Raw genomic sequence first — 21,230 nt, forward strand, 5'->3', positions numbered from 1 at the left:
CTTCTTTGAACTGCAGCCTTGTGAGTGGGGATACTTTCCCTTTAACCCCAGTTCTTCTATCAGCAGTCATTTCTTTGAGTAAAACAAAGTAATGCCAGCCAATCTTTTTTTTTTTTTACTTACTTCTCCTTTCATTGTTTTATTGTAACTAATCGTTTTCCTAATCTCCCAAGATGGCTGCATTGCTTCTTCTGCACATTCAAATTTTACAAAATATATGCTTTATAAATATAGTTAGATTTATTTGATCTGATACCCCATGGAAGAAAATGATACAAGAGAAAATGTGATTCTCTCAGGGATCAATAAAGAATCCTATAATAACCATTAATATGCTAATATAATTCTAGCCGAATGAATCGTATTAGAGCTATGGATAAAGAGCTGATACTGTGTTAATCTTTTGATTATGCCTGCATGCATGAGTCGTGAAGTTCTGCTCTGTGATGTGGAGTTTTGACTAAAATCCAGCTGCTCTATATTCTCCATTATGAAGGCTTTATTCTGAAAAGTAATTTCTGGTTCCAGACCGGTCCTGTGAGTACATCGTCCTGCTGAAGGCGGAGTGAAGACACAATGTGATGTAGAGATGCTGTGGGTACTGTGCATGTAAATGTTTGTAGCAAAAATAAATGGATCACTTCGATCAATGGGGTTTACAAAGTGTAATGCAAGAAGATGATATAAGCTCTGAATATCACATGTCATGTGTGGAAATCGCAGATAATGCTGGGGCACCTTCACGCCACATAAACACTTTATGCCCTGAAGTGATTTTTTCTTTTAAATAGCACAAGGCGACAGTAGTGTTAGAATTAACAAGGTGTATTGTATAGCTTAGGGAACATTTACTCGTTGGTGACAAAGAACCTTTTTTCCACTGCAGGAACTTCATGGTATATAATGTAACATGTGGCCCCCTTTTCAAGAACTATATTTCAGCTCTGCTCAGGAGGTGATATTACACACACGTTCCAGGTACTTTCAGGGGTTGTCAGCAGTGTCACCGTTCAGGATTATAGCTACGGGTATTTTTTTGTGATTTCACAAAAAGGACAGCTAGAACAAACCCAACAGAAATCATAATTCTACAAATACTGTTTTACTAAGATGCCCAAATTCTCATCAGTATTTAGGGAGAGGAGGCCATTCAAAGGAGATGAAGAGTCAGCAGTTAGAAATAAAAACTTGGAGCTGAAGTGTCTAGAAGAAAAATACAAAACCAAGCCGTGCAGGAAAAAAAATTATGAGATAAAACAAGATGATAGAAGCTCTCAGTAAGTTTGATGTGTCCAATTAAATATGAACATAAAAGAAAATGATCAAATCTTACAAAGTCATGGAAAGCCCTAGATTACAGGCTTAAGTTCCTACACACCTATGCACCTTTGTTTCACGAGTAAAGGTGAAACGAGGTGAGATGGAGATCTGCTGGAAAAACATAATGAACTTGGGTTAAATCTGGATGAACTCACAATATGTTCCATGCATGACCATGTCCATTTGGAGCTTCACAACAGTGAAGTGGTGTAATAAAAACAAAAAAACACATGGGTCAGTAATGGCAGTGGGAAAAAATGAAAAGGTTGAAAAGAGTCATCCCTTTTGCCCTCTTCTCATCATGCTAGATATGAACTTATGTGCACATCAAAACAGGGCAAATGAAGTCCGTAGACTTGGCCATTAACAGAGTGAAAGGTTGTTGTACTGGATGTTTTGTGAAGCCCATTTGTCTGGTTTAGCTGTAGTGCTGTGAACGACTCTGAGGCAAACGTCAGTCACACTAAGTGTTACTGAGTGCTGGAAACCATGTGGTAAAGGATTCCTGGTTAGAATCAAAGTCAAGACTTTCACATTGGCATCGCTGTCAAAGTCATTCATTTTAGGCGTAGACACAAAGAAAGAGATTAAAATCCTGAAAAAGATTGATCTCAACAGGTGAGTTCACACACCCCTCTGGGCTTCAGGTTGATACGTGAAGTGGCAGCACCACCTGCGCTCCGTCTTTACCACGTTTAGTGAGTGAGAGATTAATAATGCATACTGCAGTTTGGGAGAAAAAAAGACGGACAACCCTGTGATCTGCCATATCAACCCCAAAGAGTAAACAATGATGAGTCACTTTTCCACCAAATTTAGGCAACGCGGCCAAAGTCAGCCTCACTTTACACAGAGCTTGTTTTTGCAAACACAACATACACCACAGCCATTCCAGTCAACACATTTCAACCCAATACCACAGACTGGTGTCTGAGAAAGTGTCAGGTACCATTAGCAGAAAACCTACAAATTAGAATTTTTTTTTTTTTTTTTTTTTTTGAAGGAATGGTGTCAGATCTCTCTCGCAGAACACCAGAGACTTATAACTGTCAAGACTCTGTGAAGATGTGCTTCAGAAGCCAATTACAGGCTGAAAGTTGCTGTACATCTTGATTCCGTTTCTTTGAAGCCTAAAAACCAAGTCAGAAATCTTGGGGTTATTATTGGCTCCAATTTAAATTTTAACTCCCATATCAAGTCTATGACAAAATCGGCCCATTATCATCTTAAAAATATGGCAAGAATTACAGGAGACATGTCTAAACAAAAACTCTTCTTTCAAAACTTCCCAGAAAAGCAGCAGCTACATATAATTCAGGAAACTCACTGCCGCGAGAGTCTCAAAGAATTGAATTCGAAATATTCGTACTTGTCTATAAATCATTTAAAGGTTTAGGACCTAAGTACATCTTTGACTTGCTTCCACACCATCAAGCCTCAGGCAACAGTCTGCTCAGTGTTCCTGTATTAAAAAACAAAACAGAGTGAAGCTGCATTAACTTATTATGCTACACACAACTGAAATAAACATCTTAGATGTGGCCCATCTCTATCTACTTTTAAAAACACCAAATCACCTCTCCTTTTAACTGCTGCTAATAATTGCACCCTGACTCTTTTTATGGATTTTCTTGTTTTGATCCATTTTATACTTATTATTTTTTATTTTTCTATGCTCTGTTCTCTCTATTTTTGAATTGCCTCTGTGTATGAAATATGCCTTATAAATAAACTTGCCTTGCCTTTCCTTTTGGCGGTTGGACTCTAACAATAGGAGGCGTTACTAGAATCAGAGAGTTGTTTTAACTTGTGTATTTTTGGCCTGGTTAGACTTTGAGCTCAGGTTACACTCAGAACCTTCCGCAAGAGATTCACCAAGAAATCCTAGTTAATTACACAGAAGTAGGTATGACAGCACACCAAGTGGTTATATCTGGACACCTAAGCAAAGACACTTACGTACGTCTAATGTTTCAAACAACTCTCTTCATCTCTTGAGAACGGTTTCAGTATAATCCCTGTTGCATTCTCAACGTTCTTTAAATATGCCTCTACAATAAACAATGTCATATTTCATGTTCCTTTTTTTCCTTTTACATCTGACTAATGCTAATAACATAAGAAGACCAAGAGTCTACAGCCACACTGAGTTTAAAATGCTCACTGTGAACTCACTGTAATGATTATGGCGATAGATGAAAAGTCAGGATCACCAGAGTTTGCACCAGATTACATGGTAATCCACTCAAGACATTTGACTCTGAACCACAGAGGTCAACCTGCTGGTGGTGCTAGAGGAAAAGTCACTAAAGTCGTTAGGAGTCATCCCCTGGGGAACATTGCCTGTACCAATGTTTGCGAGAGCCAGTCTCGCAGACGCAGAGATATTTAATTGGATAAGTGGAAGTTTTGACCCGCAGGTTATATGTGAATGTCCTCTTTGATATTTCTTTGGCTGTCCACTGACTCCTGGTCGATGACTTTGATTTCTTCACAGAGCTGTGGCCCCTCTTGGTCTGATGTTCACAGACTGCTGATGTTGTCCAGTGTTCTTTCAGTCTCTTGTCTACACTCAGACCGCCCTTGTTGGAGGTTGGAGAGGTCGAAACGCAGATGCTTTTGGAAGCACGATTCAATATTACAGAGGCATGTCTTTTATTATGGCATCTGATCAATACAAGAGAACATGAAAAATCATAAAATGGAAGTCTAAGTGTTCAGGCGGGGTACATCAGGTTCTCCTCATTTGGAGCCCCCTGTAATAGTAGAGGCTGGTCATTAGGCGATGCATGACCATAGACTAATGGCTTAACATACAGTCCTCTAAATCAACCTCAACCGTCTTTTAGAAAGTATGTTTATGTACAACTAATCTGCAACAACAAATTATTTTTGTAGGAAACATAAATGCAACCACATTCACAGACAACGTATCTGATCTTGCAGTAAAACATCCACCTGTAGTGATTACAGCAGTATTACACCTTTTCATGGTTATGCTTAGACTCACACATCACTTGTTTAATGTTAGGGAAAGACTGTGGTCTAGTTTAAAACAGAAAAGGTTCACAGTGACTTCAGACACAACCTTTTTAATTTACACTCACCCTAAACCGTGATCCTGCCCTAATGATCCAGCCAGCGACTGCATTGCCACCACAGCTTCACTGGGAAAACATGTTTAGTAATACATGGATTTAATTTCTAAGAGACAGGGTTAAAATAGTTTAGGGATTTGCTCGTTCCATCATTGTAACATATTAAACTCAAAATCCTTCCATCCACTATAAGAAAGTTTCAACTGGTCCTGGTGAGATAATCGAGTGGTTGCCACATTAAAATAAATGATCAATTAAATGATTAAATTTGTTTTCATGTGTGAAAAGTCACATCAAGCTACATCAGCGCAGCTCAATGGAAAACTGTAATGATAACAATCCAGTGCTCGTGTTGTAGAAACTATAGATCCCCGAAATTGTAAAAAAAAAAAAAATTAAATAAAATAAACAAAGAAAGATTAATAACAAAAACCACATGGTAGTTCAAAGTTTAAAGGAATACACATTTCTCCATTTATCACACAGCTCTTTTGATGGTCTTATCATGAATTGAGTTTTTGTGGGTTGTGAGCTAACTTTATATATTTATTTTTTTTATTGGCTCCCTTTTAAGCAGCGTACATCGCCATGGTAACCCAGCTCCACTAGTCTCAGCAAGACTATATTAAAGCTATGAAGTCTAAATGTGTGAAAAGCCTCGACACTCACTGGGCCCAGCGGTCATTTCAAAATAAACACCTTTATTGAGATGATGTCATCTGCAGACCTGATTACCTGTCTCACTCAAAACAAATGAGACCAGTAATAAAAGGAAGTGTACAGAGGACTGCGGTGGATGAACAGATGGTGGGAACTGGTCTCAAGGCGGTGCTGTTTGCAGAGCAGTGCAGCCACTTTGCCTTCTGTGATGATTTATTATATCCAACATATAATGAATGTTTGTGGTGTTTCCGGGCCATTTGCCCACTAAAGATGGTCTCTTTAACTATGAGGTAGCTATCACTGTTTGATGATAGTTATCAATAATGAATTAAATTGACTACTGCATATTAAGAGTGCTGAAATTATTCATTGTATTCCCAAGAGTGATTAATGTAGTAGAATGTGCCCATAGTCCATCACCTCAGCATGAGACTGACTCTTCCACAGGCTCAGTGTGAAGACACAACATCGTCTCAGTGAGAAGAACTGCACTACCCTCAGTCGTATGTGCGGGTAGTGACAAGCAACCTATGTTGTTTAAGTTGGATAACTTGTTTACTTAAAACACAGGAGAGATGAAGACTGGACAAACGATACGGCAACTCTACAAGAGGTCACTAACGGGCAGACCACGGTCCGGATCCGGGCCGAGACCTATAACCTATAAATTACTGACAGTTATCAAATTCTGGCAGAGCATTTTTATTTTAACTGGTGCAGTTTTTCTAGGTCTTGCAGCTTTCGTCACATGACACTCCTCAGCCAATCATTGCGACTTGAGTCCGTGCGCGAGATACACACATGGGTGAGAAGACATAAGAAAAATAATAAGTGGGGAAAGTGGGATAGAGGAGCGAAAGAGAGAAAAAGGACGTTTTATAAAAAGGTGTTCAGTTGTTCAGATGAGTTGAGACTGTTTCTTATAAAACTGGTTGAGACTGCTGGTTAACTGAACTGAACAGGACATATAACAGAACATATAGTTATCATTATATTATATAGAGAAGGAACCTCTTGGAATTTCAATTGCAAACCCTGGTGTATAGTTTATATGTTTGTCAAGGGATCATAACCAGAACAGGGCCTTCTTCTTATAGCTGGAAATGAATCATTTATGAGGTATAAATTATATAAAACATGTCTTTGATGGTCATGTAACACGATGGGTTTGCTCAGTATGTGCAGCAGCACACGCTGGTGAGCTGTGACCTACAAGCAGGATCAAGCTTTGTCTTCCCTTGTTTCTCTAACCCTACCCCCCTAGAATCTCAGTTAGCTAAAGTGTGCTCCTGTGCCGGCTCCATCCTTGGCTCCCCTGCAGCCTGTGAAGCTGCCGGGTACAAACACTGCGGTTCTCCAGTACGTGTGGGGGGGGGGGGAAACAACAAAAAAACACTTGAGATCAACATCTAAATGCACATATTTACCATTTGAAATTGAAGTGGATGATTTAATAATGCCCGGTCTTGACATTTATTTGCTTTCAGAATAAAATCTCTGCACTATAGCAAAGAAAATCCTTAATGAATAATGGATCCATGAAAAACAAGTTCCTCACAAAACAGTAATTTGCAAAAACAAACTTTAATTTACACGATGCCTATAGATTTATCCCCATGTCTTACTTCATGTTGCTTTCAGGAGACACAAGTCCATAGTGTATTAATTATGTATCATTATCTGCTACACCTCATTAGCCTTTGTGTAGTCAGACAAGGGATATTTCTCAGCCTGAAAAGGTGTCTTAATCATTTATTCCTACAAATTTCAATGCTTGATAAAGCTGAATTTTCTAGGGCAAAAAAAAGACAAACCAAAAAACTATTCATATTTTATGTTTGGCATTAGTCTTAATTACATTTGTAAGATTGAGTAAACACCAAGAACAGACAGGTGTCACCTTGAGTGTGACAGAGGCGCTGTGGATGAGGGTGCATCACGTAATACAGGGTGAATCCAGTTTTGCTTTTTACTGTTCTCTTTATTCATATATATTTACAAAAAAGATGAAATTATGAGATCAGTTAAAATATTTTCTGTGTTCCTGTTTGCTGTGGAGACAGAAACACAAAGGAAAGGAGATTTGGTATCAAAGAAACCCTGATTCAACATATCTCTAACTTAAAAGGCATCCATTATTCATGAATTTGCCACACCGGACATGTCATGTGGATTACGAAAATACACAGTTTGTTTGTTATGGGTGAGAGTTTATTTGCTTTCTTTGCATTTCTTCTTCTAGGTCAGACTCTTACCGATGATTAAGTTGAACACGCTGGCTGAGAAAAATGCTCGGGGTTATCACCCTCTTGCAGAGGCCTCGCTGCCGATGGACCCTGACAAGATGTTGACTCCCACTGAGACTGTGAACCCTCCCTTTCTCTGCCATTTAAGGGAGCCTGCCAACAGTTCCTATTAAGCCTGTCTGTGGGTGTGTGTGTGGGTATGCGCTTCTGCCGTCTCTGTAGACATCACGCTGCATGGAAATGTGGGCAACGCTCATAATGAAAGATATCATCAGTTACATATAAGGCTTTAAATGATTTGCATTATCAGTTCGTGCTGTTGTTCTAAAGATTCTGACATTGCTGCAGAGGTAGCAGTAAAATATATATATATATATATATATATATAAAAAATCAAAAAGCAAGAGACACTTGAAAGAGTTGCTAACTTCAGCCTCAGTTTCATTTAACTTTTTTGCTTTAAGGAATTTCAAGTCAACCATAAACTACAGCCGAAATTGCTTTACATAAATAGATTGCATTCAGATGATCAAATTGGCGGGTTCAGTGCCATGTTTGCTGCTTGTGATAACCACAATTCATGACACTAAGTGGGTGCCCGTGCAGACTTCCAACATGACGTGAACGCATCGTGAGCCCGTCTCCAACATCAAAGCGGGCTGAGCTTCCCAGGCCTGCTGTGAAGGTGGCAATGTACTAAAAACACATTTTCACTGTCTGAGACGCATTTGCATATCATTACACGGAGATCGCTGCACGGTCCAATCAGAAATGATTTTTGAAAGCTGGGTTTTTTCCTGGCACCCTACTTGAAGTGAAGAACGGCCAGCCAGCCAACCACCAGCAGCAGCAGCAGTAGCAGCAAGGCACACTGTGGCCCTGCAGAGTGTTTAAAAACTCAGCTGGTATCGTCCGTCTTTCAAAAGTGACTCACAGACCAACATCCACACGCAAGGGGATGAAACCAGAAAGACCTCATACAACTAATTCCTGACTATGTTGCTTATTCTCCAGCAGCACACACGGAGCCTGTGGGGGCTGCTGAGCACCTTCATCCCTGCGCTGACATAACTTGGCCCTGGTCGCTGTTGCCGGGTTGTGTCTCCTCAGAGGACCCAATCATATGCAGGTGAGTTGCGGTCTGAACACACAATCTATCTCTCTCACACACACACACACACGATGTTTCAGTCAGTAGAAAAAAAATCCATCTTCTTAAGCTTTGACTTTTATTTCCTGAGAGCCATGCCAAGAGCCAAACAAGCTCCCACACACGTTCTCCATGCTTGAGGGATCACTCAGCAACGCCCTCGAACTGAGCGTCTCTGGATGGATGTCAGCATGTGATGGCATGAGCTGTCGACACTATTGTTGCTGTGCATACATTAAACTCCAATAAATAATAACTGAACTGTGTCCTCTACGTCACGTTTCAGGCCTTATTGGACAAGACATGATGACACTTTTGTGTTTGGGTAGGAAAAGTTGAATTTTTCATTGGGCACTTGAGTTCATTAAACATGTATGATTATTTGGTGTGTTTGCTGTCTGAGAATCCACACTGTAGTGTCAGCACAAAGACCATCAAAAGGAAAATAAAAACCTGCTGATACAAAGGCTTGAAAAACACATCTATGATTCTTTTAGTTTCTATCTCATATGATTTTTTAATCTTCGAGGGCATATATCATCACACCCCAGAAAACCTTGAAAGAGTAATTATCAAGAAAAAAAAGGTTCCCAAAGGCTAGCATGCCTTCCCCTCAATTTTCTAGACCTTCATTGGCCAAGGTTGAAAACAGGACATGCTTACAAAGGCACACCTTGAGCCTCAATAAAACTTTAAACAGCTGTCTTGCCAGCCATGATGAATAATGGTTTTGTTGTCCTTGGCTGCAAAAGCATGTTCCCGTAGAAAACAAAAGAAGCGTCCAGATAGCCAGCCAGCCCCTCTGATGAAAGAGGAAATACATGCTGGAATTATACGAGTCGAACGGTGGGAAGACACGTTGCTTTGGCGGACGCCAAACCCTCCACAGCAGTTACTGATTACACAGCATTTCAAGCAGTGAATAATGTTAGTCGGGACAGGACAGCCGCTGGCACAGCACATTGACCTGGCTAAGAGTTGTCAACACGTGTCAGTGAAAGCAGCTCGTTTCGATGCTGCCCCTTTATTGGTAGCCCCTCCCTGTGTTTGAGCCTTTCCTCATCCAACAAATTGATTTTCTTTTAACCAAAGTGCAATGTCACCGTGTAAGTGCTGCAGAAAAAAAAAAAAAAAAAAATCACTATAAGATACTGAAGGTTGGTCATATTTTTAAAACCCCCAAACCAGGAACATTAAGTGTACTGTATGTTCAATCACACGCTTACGTACACACCACATGTTTCATAGTCAATCAGCCACTGACTATGACACTTGCCTTTAACTCATAGGCAAACAACAGCCTTGACTAGTGACACACACACAGATCGATCAGTGCTGAACTCAGATGCATTGTTTGCAACATCTATTTAAGCACTGACAACAAGTACAGTATTTATATTGAATATTTTTGTTAAATTTGGTAATGAATATTGAAAACATGTTGGTGTTTTACAGACATTTATAGGGACTCGGGACACCCAGCTTGAATCCGGAACATTTCTGCACAAACCAGTGCATCCTGTCATCGCACTATATGATAAAGCCTCTTGCTACGAGCTAGAGGCTGACTTCAGGGTTATCATCTACCCACGTCACCGAAAACCTGCAAGTCATCGCCAAAAACTGCAAAATCCTGACCAGTGTTTTCCATAAACTGAAATTAAGGTACAGCACACAGATTATACAATACATGGCATGTATAGCTGTTGTGGAGGCTAGGCTAACAAAAGGCTAATGCTAATTTGATCTCTAACTGCAATCCCCTGTGTAGGACAGAAAGTCTGTATCCATGGCAGCTTTACCAACATGTACCAAATCTGTTTTTTAAATTTCTTTTTAGCAGCTAAAATTAAGGTTTACACAAATATTGCAAAAATCTGTCTGTTAAGAAACAGGAAAAAGTAAATTGATTCCTCTCCTACCTGTAATCAGCGAGGTGTGGAAGTTATCGCGGAGTCATCCTCAGATGGGAGGCCGGTCTCGTCGATGCTGCTAGCTGCCATTTCTCAACCCCATGTCATGTTAGCTAGCAAGAGCTGATGTGTCACAGTTCGTCTCTGGGCTCTCTGGTTCCCTCCTGCAGTCACCTGGCTTTCCCTGTTCATCTGCCCACCTGTTCTCACTCCAATCTAATCACCCAGCTCTCATTGCCACACCCACCTCACTTGTTTGTCATCTCCAGTCAGCCACTATACACCTGCCCCCTGCCCATGGTGGGGAATGGTAACAAGGCAAACTGACAATGGTACGTTTGCCCTGTTACCGTTCCTGTGTCCATGTATTCCTGTGAGTTTCTGGACTTTGATATTCTGTTCCTGTCTGCTTTTCTGCAGTTCATGTTCTTACCTGTTTTTCCTGTTTACCTGCCTGTAAGTTTTCAGTGTCACTGTTAATGCACTTAATGGTTCCTTCCTGCTTCTGGCTTGATAACATGTCTGTCTATGTGGTAAAAAAAACAAACATTTTGGAAATGTGAGGAAGTGGCACATGCAAATGTACCTTTTAAAAAAATGAAAATAAAAAGGTAAATGTCAGTGTTTTGAAAAAGAAAAATAGCAGCTGTATGAACCAGTTTGCTCAAGCCTGAGCAAAAATATGTCAGATTAACCCTTTAATATTAACACTATTTTGTCAGAACTACATATTCTCTCTCTCACCTCTAGTAACATCTTGTTTTGCAAGTAGTTTTGCTTATTTGTTCAAGTTCAGTGACGTCCAGCGTCTCCAAAATATAATACAACCTTTTTCACAGCAGTCGTGTGGACATTTCAAAGCAGGAAGAAGCACAGGTGTTTCAGGCGTACAATGATTATAACTATTAACTGAACCAATAACACCTGTGCTTCTCCTGCTATGACATGTCAAACTGGCTGGTGTGATGTCTGATACACGCCTGTGTCTTCTGCCCCCCCACGTCAGATGAATTGGAACTAGTTTATACTGACGAAACAGCAACTTTGAAAACTGTTCACAGCGAGAGTGGTGGATCACCCGCAGCACTGGGGACACTGTCTTTTGAAAGAAATAATATTTTTCAATAAAACACTGACTATGATATTACTTTCATTATGAATGAAAGTATGTTTTGGTTTTTAAAGAATTACGCCTTCAGTCAGAAGCAGTGGGCTTGGGGCCACAGACGTGGGAGGGAAATTGGAAAGTAGTAAGAGACACTGTTGGCTAATATAAATGTTGAATATTGTCATCCCAGCCCCTTTGCCTTTATGTGAGCACCAAGAATCAATTTACATTCACCTCCATAGTATTGGAATCTAAGCAGAACATTGATATTGATCATCAGTATTAATCTATAATGTGATCCTCATCACACTAAAGGAGTTACAGTTGTTGAAAAAGTGTTGACGTACTTTTTTTAGGTGCATCAACTTTCCTTCAACCTGCCCGTCTACGTCTATTTCAGGTGTTGATTTGTTACCTCATCTCTCCAGGGAAGGAGCTTTAACTAACAAGCAACGGCACAGGTTTGCATATGGACATGTCCCTACTAATATTTTGGGAGGACAGAATTTCCCCTGCCAATATTGTTATTTTTTGTCATGCCTTTCTATACCATGACTTTTTATATTATAATGTTTTTATGCCTTATTATATTATCTATCTCTTCGTTTTGGAGGGGTGGTGGGGTTGTTGCTACCAAACCTACGCCTTTGTTTACAAGGATATATATATATATATATATATATATATATATGAGAGAAGAAATGTGAATAGCGCAACTACAGCAAGATTTTTACCAGTCACATAAAGAGTTGTAGCCCTTACCTACAATGCAACATGTCATGTCTCAGCATTGCATTCTGGTCTATGGAGGCAGCTGTCAGTGTGAAGCTGTTATCTCTGCTTCCGCTGTGATGGATTTCTCCTGGTATGATTGCTGAACGGCTGTGAAAATGGTGAGTCTAGAAAGAAGCCTCTCTCTTTGATTCGGAGAGCCTGACACTGAAACCTGACATTTACTGTTGATGTTTCATATAGTTAAAGATATTTCTGCTGTCAGGCTTCATTGTAGCTGCTCTGGAAATATCTTGACACAAGATCACAGTTTCCATGACTGGCCTGTTACCCAGAGGAATAAAATAAAAACATAGCAACACATGAAAAAGGGACAAGAAATGTTACCACCTGATGCTTTGGGTCTTTTTTTTACCTTTATGTTTCAGAATTTCATGTATAAAATATATCGAATGTATAGGTGTGAATAAATTTCAGTCCAGGCGTTGAAGCACTGTATTCATGCACTTTGACTTTAAACACACAAGTTTTCTCAAGCAGCGGGGCTCCTCCAAAGCAGTTTGATGTGAACACTGGTTTGAAGGAGCCCCACTGCAGAAGTGACCCTTTATTACAGGTTAGATAAGGCATAAATGGCTGGTGTGCTTGCCGAGGGCCCACAGATTGATTCACTCGGAGTCACCCCTGCACCCCACATTGAAACAAATTACCGCTGAGCTGAATCTATTCGAGTGCTGAAATGCCACTGACATGAGGCGTCAGAAAAATATGTTAAACCAGAGAAGTTATTACCAAGGTGCACTACTGTTCCTCTGAGCATCAAATGTGCAATTAAATGGATCAGCTAAGGCAGATTACCAGCAGAGTATGAAATGGCGAAATGGCATGAATGCGTGCTCCCGAGTACTGTGTGTTTTTCCATGCACATATGCCAAACACAAAACAGCCTCTAACCTGAAAGTGCATGGGTCATAGTACCAGAAATGAATATGCCAATGGCTTTTTCAAGGACATGGGAGCTGTATCTGTGCACGGACCAAAGCCACAGATAGTTTTAATCCATGTCTTCTTCGTATGTACGTAAATATTTGAAAACAGGTCACAAATACACGGTTACATTATTTAAAAAAGGAAAAATAATTTTCCAGCTGGGAACTATAGTTGTTAGTAAACGTCACTCAAACAGCAGTAAATAATGTATTTATGCTGGTCTATTTTCAGCTGTGGATACTGAGTATTTCCCCAAAGCTACGGTTTATACAGAACTGACTCAAAATTAACTTCAGTGCCCATTTTCATCATAATATACTGCGAGGATGCAGTTTTTAATAGTTTATATAAGACACACGAGGCTTTGGCTACAGAGTCAGTGCTTGTTATTAGGATCAATTCATTGTCTTTTCATAAGATTCATTGACCATGACAAAATTTCAGATTTAATCTTTTAAGAACAAGAGCATGTTTGGAATGACTGAGGACTAAGTGCAGCATCAACAAACGGGCTACCACCCTGTGTCTTTTACTCTGCAATAAACTATTTGTTTTTTTGGTCTCACAGAAAAACAGCTGCTGTTTGTTTTGTTGCAAATAAAAATGAAATCAATTCCCATTTGAAACTTCAGGTGCCCGTTTGAGTAGCTTTGACTATATTTAATGTTTGCATGATTCTCCAAGGGGATATAAATCTATATTGTTGCTTTGCGACCTTCAGATATCTGTGGAGGGTGTGTAAAGATTTGCCATGATCACGGGATACTGGTAGGAATACTTGTGGCTATTCCTTTTTATATTTCCATATTTATTATTGATTAAAAAGATAAGGTTAAAAGGCAGCAATTTAATACATCGCTGCACCATCCTGCACTGTATGGAGGAGGCTTACAGTAGCTGCTGACGGGAGCTACAGTGTTGAGGCCACTGCTCACAGAGCACAGACCACCCCCGGCACTTAGTCTCAAATGGATATAACTTGGCAGCACCTTGCAGGCTGTCTTGTATTTTCTGTATGAAAATGTGTTTACTTAGTGTAAAAAGCCTTTTGAATCCATTATGGGAATTTGTATTACATGTACTGCACAAAGAAAGAAGTATTGTCATAAACCTGAACATGAGCAAAAATTCAAATGAAAGAATGACAGAAAAATACCTCTCCCGTAGTCTTTCCTGTAATTACTGATAACATTTAATTTAGTAAACTGCTCCCTATTGAATTTGAGCCTTTACAAAGATTTAATATGTGAAGCTCTTTGTTATGCTCGTATTTTTCTATCATTTGAATTCCATAGTGTGACATGAATCTCCGTAAGTTTTAAAATATACAGTTGTTAGGGAAGACACATCTGGTTTTGCAAGGGTTGAAGAAGCAGCTGATAACATTTTATATTGATCCAGATTCGTAATTTCTGCCATTAAATAATAATGTATGTTTTTCATACTCAACCTTGAACATGAAAATCTTTCCCAGTTTATTATGCAAGCCTTTGCCATTGGCTATCAGATCCCCTCTGTCCTATGGACCTACTTACTCTCTCCTAATGACCTGAGTGGCTAACCTGAGTTCAAAGAGTTTGAACTCCTTAAATGAAAGGAACTAAGAGCGTAAACACTCCAGACTTCAAATAAACACCTCCAAGTATGGATTTTGTGGATGGGAGCTGCAGGATGAGTAGAGATGCACTACAGTAGGCTTTTATACCCATGTCTCTGCAGGATGTTTATGCTGCTGCTGCTTCTGCAGAAACTGCCAGTGAATGTAATGGCTGGGCCTTCAGACCCACCACAGCAAGAGCTGAACAGCAGTGAATCATGGACTTCAAACACTGGTCGGACTCAAGCCAGGATCTGATCAGCCCTGGCAGAGACACACGGATGGGCGAAGGTGTCGGATGTGAGCTACATACCGTACAGCTAAAATTCAGAGGAATAAAAATCTTATCTAATCAGCCTCCTCTTTTGTCAGTGAGTCTGTTTGTTGTTTAAAGATCCCATATTATATGAAGAGAGATTTCCATGTCTCTTTTGAGTATAGAGCAGGTCTATGTTCTATATTAATACTGTGAAAGTATCAAAGCGCCTGGATTCAGAAACTGAGCCTTAAAACGAGCCTTCAGGACTTTTATAACTTTGTGATGTCACAACAAATCAGTCACCGCTCTCAGCCATGCCCCAAGCCCCGCCCACCTGGACCCACCATCCAACGTTGCAGGATTTGGTTTCTCGGAGTGTTTTACCTGAACTCTGATCTATTATTGATCTATTTTTATTGGATACCTCAGCCTGAGCCTCTCTTCTGATTGGCTCACCGATCTGTTGTCACTAGAGCTCCAGAGAGAGAGAGGAGATGTAAAACTACATTGAGATGGATTTTGGTTCTTAAAACCACAAATACATTGTTACACTTCAAACACTGGAAAGGTGCAGAATACGAGCCCTTTAAATATCTGTGAATGAGTGGAAGTTAAAACAAGATATAAATAAGGATGAATTATACAACCATTACTTTCATATAGTGTATAAATGAAACATGTTGCAGGTTTTTGTACCAATTCTCTTGTGAGGCATTAAGTGCCCAATAAGCAAAACGCCGTCGAGGTCAGAGCGTTCTCTCATGAGGCTGCTGAGGCTGAATCCTACATATAATACACATCACGCTGAAGCATTAAAGATGTTTAGTCTTCAACTCTAGTAAATGAAGCAAAATAATGACAAATCATTTGTGTATTGCATTTTCTTTAGTACTTTACATATAACGGGAAAATACAAGGGTTTGTTTTCAAGAGAATACAGGAAATTTAACAGTGCTCTATACATTAACATATTATAGTCAGTGTGGTGGTTACCTGGCACAGCCAACTGAGTTGTGCACATCGTGCACAGTTTTCCGTGGTGGGGAGGGGAACAGGAAAATACAATTCAAGATCTTCAATTATTTGTTGTAAGAAGATTTAGTTTCTATTAGCAGCTTGAAGAAAATATAAAATGACCGTGCACCGCGCACCGTTACCAAAGCAGGATTACAAAAAAGACAGAATTCACAGAGGAAGTAAGATGTAAAAAATGATCTAAAAAATAAAAAGTTTTTGAGATGTATCATGTCATGTGCAAGGTATTTTACATACTGTGTGAGTAAATTAGTGGGGGAAAAAAAAATCATTAAAAAAATTAGTGTGTGGAGCTGCTATTAGATACTTAATCTGTTATAATAACGTCACCAGATTGGGGCGACGACGTTAACACTAAACACAAAACAGCCAGCTTTAGTTAAAGAAATCCAACACTCATCCTGAGACACCATCGTTTTAAAGTTACAACTGAAACGCTTCCGGCTGGCTGCTGCTGTTCTCAATTTCATGGCAGATCATGTTGATGCTGTGGCTGAAGGACGGGCTTGGACTGTCAAAAAAACATCTCATCTCCTTCTCAGATGTTAACACAGATTGAACATTATTATACAGTAGAATCAGGTCATTATTCATTTCAACCACATGGAACATAGAGAGGGCATGCAGTAAACCAAATCCTTAAAGTCCCAATCCAGGATTTATCAGTATATCAAATGTGGGTCTATATACATGTAGAATATTGAAAGGTATGGTTTACTGATGGAAAATAATCTCATGGCAACTTTGGAGTAAGTGGGAAAAGTAAAGCCTTTTTTGCTCCAGTATTTACAACGTTGCTGTAAGGAAACCATTTCAATCTTCAGATCACATTTAACAGTTGTGTTTAGCCGTCAGTCGATGAACGCGTGTCTCTGTGTTTTCGTCCCGTCTGAAGCTGGTATTTGTATGACAGCGCTGCCACAAGGAGAACAATTCTGGATTGGGTCTTTAATAAGGCTGCAGGGGCTGAAAAGCAGGTAGGATGGCAACAAAATGTACATTTTGAAGTGAAACAGAGCTTGTGCTCATCATCACCACAGAGGGAGCAAGCAACATTAGTTTTTTCATAAGATCACCAAAAATCAGTCAGTCAGTTAACATAAAATAAAAATCCAAGCCCTTAGATGCAGTAGAGAATTAAAGGAAAGTGACACGGAAACTACTTTTTATCTCACAGTTGCTTCATTAGTCCTGAAAAAAAAAAAAAAAAAAAACTTGTTTTATGTGAGATCAGAGCTGGAACAACATCAACCTTCATCTCCAGTCATCCACTCTACTACTAAAAAGCAAACGCTACACTAACAGGGCAACTGCAATTAAAAATACTATTTACTCTGCTTTCATCATGCTCTCAGTTACTACGTGTCTGGCTGCCTCGCTATGTTTTGGTTGAAATCTCACTTGAGATATTTGATGCTCTTTCTAACCCCACCAGATCTCTCTCCTCTGCTTTAGTGTGGTGTAGTCAGTAAACCTTTAGAAGCTCAACGCAGCAATTAACACTTCTGCACATGGCAAACACTGGCTGTGTTGTTGGCAATCGCTCTGAACTGCCAGTGAAGTCGATCAGCATCCTGAGATACGTTCTTTCCTCCGCGCCGCTCGTGCGCCTCTAGCAACACCGCTGTTTTCTTTAGCAGTAAGAGCTACGAGTCTCTGTCTGCGAAGTTCAGACAAAGCAAAGCTGTGACCCCCCCCCCCCGGGTGAGGGTTCACGAGAACAAAATAGGGACTACATACATTACACAGCGTGTTTGAAAAACAGCATGACAACATGGGATGACCTTGATTTAAATGATGAAGCAAAATCAATAATTTATTCAGTAATCTTTATGGGGAAATTACATTTCCTGCAGACTTTAGAGGATCTTGTCTCCAGTGAGAATATTTCCAACTAGTACGTTATAAGTTTGTTTTGTTTTTTTGTTTTTTTAATTGTTTTTTTTTTTATTTTCCCGAAGGAGGCCAGAACTCAGAGGCGAAATAAATCATCAAAAGATGAGATCTGTTACAATTCTGATGCATAGCAAATCCTCATGTTCAACAATCAAACGTGATACCAGTTTGTTAAAAAGCTACGGTTCTGTCGAGACGTTACTGAGGGGAACCTTCTACTCACCACGACACTATAAAATTTTCAAGACATCAACCGGCCCTCCGCTCCTCCTAGCTTGGATTAAGTAACGCGCTGAACGTTCGTGCCGGAGGCGACTCTGGCCCGGTACCATATATACATATACTAGAGAGGAATGTCTGCGTGTAGGCCTGACATGCGTGTAATGCATGATAACATATTTACTCCTGTAATGTGTATGAATGATTATATAATTACAATACAAACATTTACAAATTTGGAAAAAAAGTTGCTGATTGTGCCTCAAAGATCCCCTTCCATGCAAAGACTGTCAGAGATCCTCACAATACTCAAGCTCTTCTCTATTTATTACCCCATGCTCGAGATCAGTCGTAGCATTTTACGTAGTTGCTCCGTACTACGCTGCCTCTAGCCGTAGTGAGAAAACAGCGCGTCTGTTGACTGATATAAGAAGTGAACTGTGACCGTTTTGATAAGGCATTAGATTTGTTCAGGACCAGGAGGACTAGAAGTAGGGCACTGCTTTTGACTACCTATGAAATGTAGAAAAATGTAAGGAATGATAATGAGTACAAATCATGAGTGTGCTGCACCAAGAACGACAATGAAACAAGTTTTGCCATTAAAAGAATTCCTTTCCTACTTTGGCAAAAACAAAATGATTTTTTTTTTTTTTTTTTTTTCAACATAACTTTCATGAGAGTCTTTGACAGTTTTTCTGTTCATCAAAGGCCTCTTAGTTTGGAGTAGGTACAGTACTGCAGAGTCCCACTGAGTCAGCAAAAACACAGCCAGTACCATAGCTCTTCCACTCTCCTGTCCATGTCAGGCTTCCTCTGGAATCAGATCCTGAAAAGAAGAAGAGAGCTGGGGCAGCGCTCACGTCTGGCCGTGGCTCAGCTTCCCAGTGAAACATTTTTCCTACAGCCATCATTTTACAGATTCCTCTAGTGATTGAGATCCTCTGGTCAAGTCTTTGGCTTCCTGGCATTCTCTTCTGTGTGAGCGTGTATTAGATTACAGCACTGTGCAAACTAAATGGAACAAACCCTAACCAAAACAACAATTGGCCTTTTAGTCTGTGAAAGTTTATCTTTCACTCAGGTGAAAAAGAGAAAAATAGAAAGGAACGTTTCATTAGAAAGCTGAGAGCAGTGCTTCACACTGCACCTCTCATCTCAGGCTATTTCTTTTATTCTGCGCATGTAATCATGCAGTTCCTCTGGGTCTTGAAAGCCCATATCCTGGCAAACCCACTGAATGTCCTCTTCATCTGCGATGGGGATGGAGTTGTAGGGCAGCTCCTCCGTAGGAAGGGTGGTAAAGGTGGTAAACTTGACTCTCTTGCGCTTGGAGGTGGGTGAGCTGGCCTCCTCGCCGTTATCCTTCGTCGAGCCGCCGGAGCTGCCGTCACCCCGCCCGTGCACCTGGCTTTGAACGCTAGTCTGGGAACTGCCACTGCTGTGGTGGTCCCCGTGACAGCAAGTCTGTACGCCCTCCAAAGGGTTACTGGGACTTTCTACCTGCTGCGGTGACAGATCGCACTGGGCCCTCAGCGGCTGGCCGTTTCCCAGGAACACCCAGTGGTGGGAGTGGTCCATGTTGGCCTGACCCTCAGGCGGGATCCGTTTATGGCGGTATTTCAGCACAAAGACTATGCAGTTGATGAGAAAGACTAAGATGGCCAGGCAGAAGACTCCCAGTAAAGCGTACATGCCGATCTCAAGGTCGGTCATATTGCGAGGTGAATGTACAAAGTCGTCTTCCTCCTCTTCGTCACTCTCCGTCGGCCGCTCCTGGTTGCTAATAGTGGGAAAATTAGTGTAATCAATGGGAACACTAGCAGGCTGCTCATTAGACGTCTCATAAATTCTTCCATTGATGTTCGGATCAATGATTGGACGTCTGGTGACGGGCCCCAGCTCGATCTCGCCCTCTGTGGTCGCCTCTTCCTCGGAGTCTTCCTCTGGGCCGAAGCGGACCTTGACGTAAACTGCAGCAGATGCGATGACGCTTTTGCGTTTGGTCTTCTGGCAGGCCTCGCAGATGGTCATCTCTACACGCACCGTCTCGCCAGACCCCTCCCCTTCCGCCACCACCACCGGCCAGCGCTGCTGAGGCTCCTGGGACACTGACACCACTTTGTCATCCAGTGTGGAGGCATTGAGGTTGTAGTCTTTGGGATCAAAGTAAGTCAGGGTGGCGGCTGTGTTGTCACTGAAGAGCATCCAGACGGACAAACTGGCCTCCTGTCGGACAACAAGAGACAAAAAATTTTCTTTAACACCACAAAATAACTGGTTTTCTGTTTTTAACATTTAATCACAAGGGTAGATAAATGTCTGCTCTGACTTGTAGTTCATGAGGAAAAAGTTTAACAAGATATTCAAAAAATCCAGAATCTCTGCAAAACTAGACAGCAAATGGTTCTGATCCGACAGGAACCTACACACCACATTGACGCACCTGAATACAGAAAAAAAACCCACCAATTTGCATCTGACTATTTGGCTGAAAACAGAATTGAAAGGGATGATGGGCAGGAGATTCGTTGTTAGTGTCACAACAGAAAGTCTCGTCATACTGAAAAGCAGCTGAAAAAGAATCAGACTCTGAAAAACGTTATTTTCCATCACAAAGTAATTCAAATTTGCCTTTGACGTTTCTGACCAACTTTTGCAATTATACTAGATTGATTACTTTACTCTTACTTTCATGGTCAATTTGTGCTAAGTGATTGAAAACCGGTGGTTGATGGTGGTTAATGATTCTGCCCAGGCTGAATTGCTCTCTTATCTTTACAAGAAGCGGAAAATCCAGGCACAAGCGGGTTTAACGTGTCATCAAATACACTGCAGGCATGTGCGGCACAGATTGACTCTCAGACTCTAAGTCCATGTAAAATCGTTTGACAAACGCTTGGTTTGAAACTGACCTATAAAGGGGGAGACAGGTAAGGGAGGTGGTGTGCATTCAGTTCCTATTTCAAAGAGGAAACTTGTCTGTACTGCAGCAGCTCTAAAA

At 40.6% G+C, this 21,230-nt stretch overlaps 1 protein-coding gene across 2 annotated transcripts in view; it reads right to left on the minus strand.

The window, feature by feature from the left end:
* Positions 1-15,918: 15,918 nt before the first annotated feature.
* Positions 15,919-21,230, minus strand: part of tmem132e (transmembrane protein 132E) — a 343,793-nt gene continuing 338,481 nt past the window's right edge. For both annotated transcript variants that reach the window (XM_056396861.1, XM_056396860.1), the window contains exon 9: positions 15,919-20,455. In XM_056396861.1, the coding sequence (XP_056252836.1) occupies positions 19,385-20,455 (1,071 nt within the window). In that variant the 3' untranslated portion in view covers positions 15,919-19,384. The remainder of the gene's footprint in view (positions 20,456-21,230) is intronic.

The sequence above is a fragment of the Seriola aureovittata genome, chromosome 15 (genome assembly GCF_021018895.1).
Source record: "Seriola aureovittata isolate HTS-2021-v1 ecotype China chromosome 15, ASM2101889v1, whole genome shotgun sequence".
NCBI lineage: Eukaryota > Metazoa > Chordata > Actinopteri > Carangiformes > Carangidae > Seriola > Seriola aureovittata.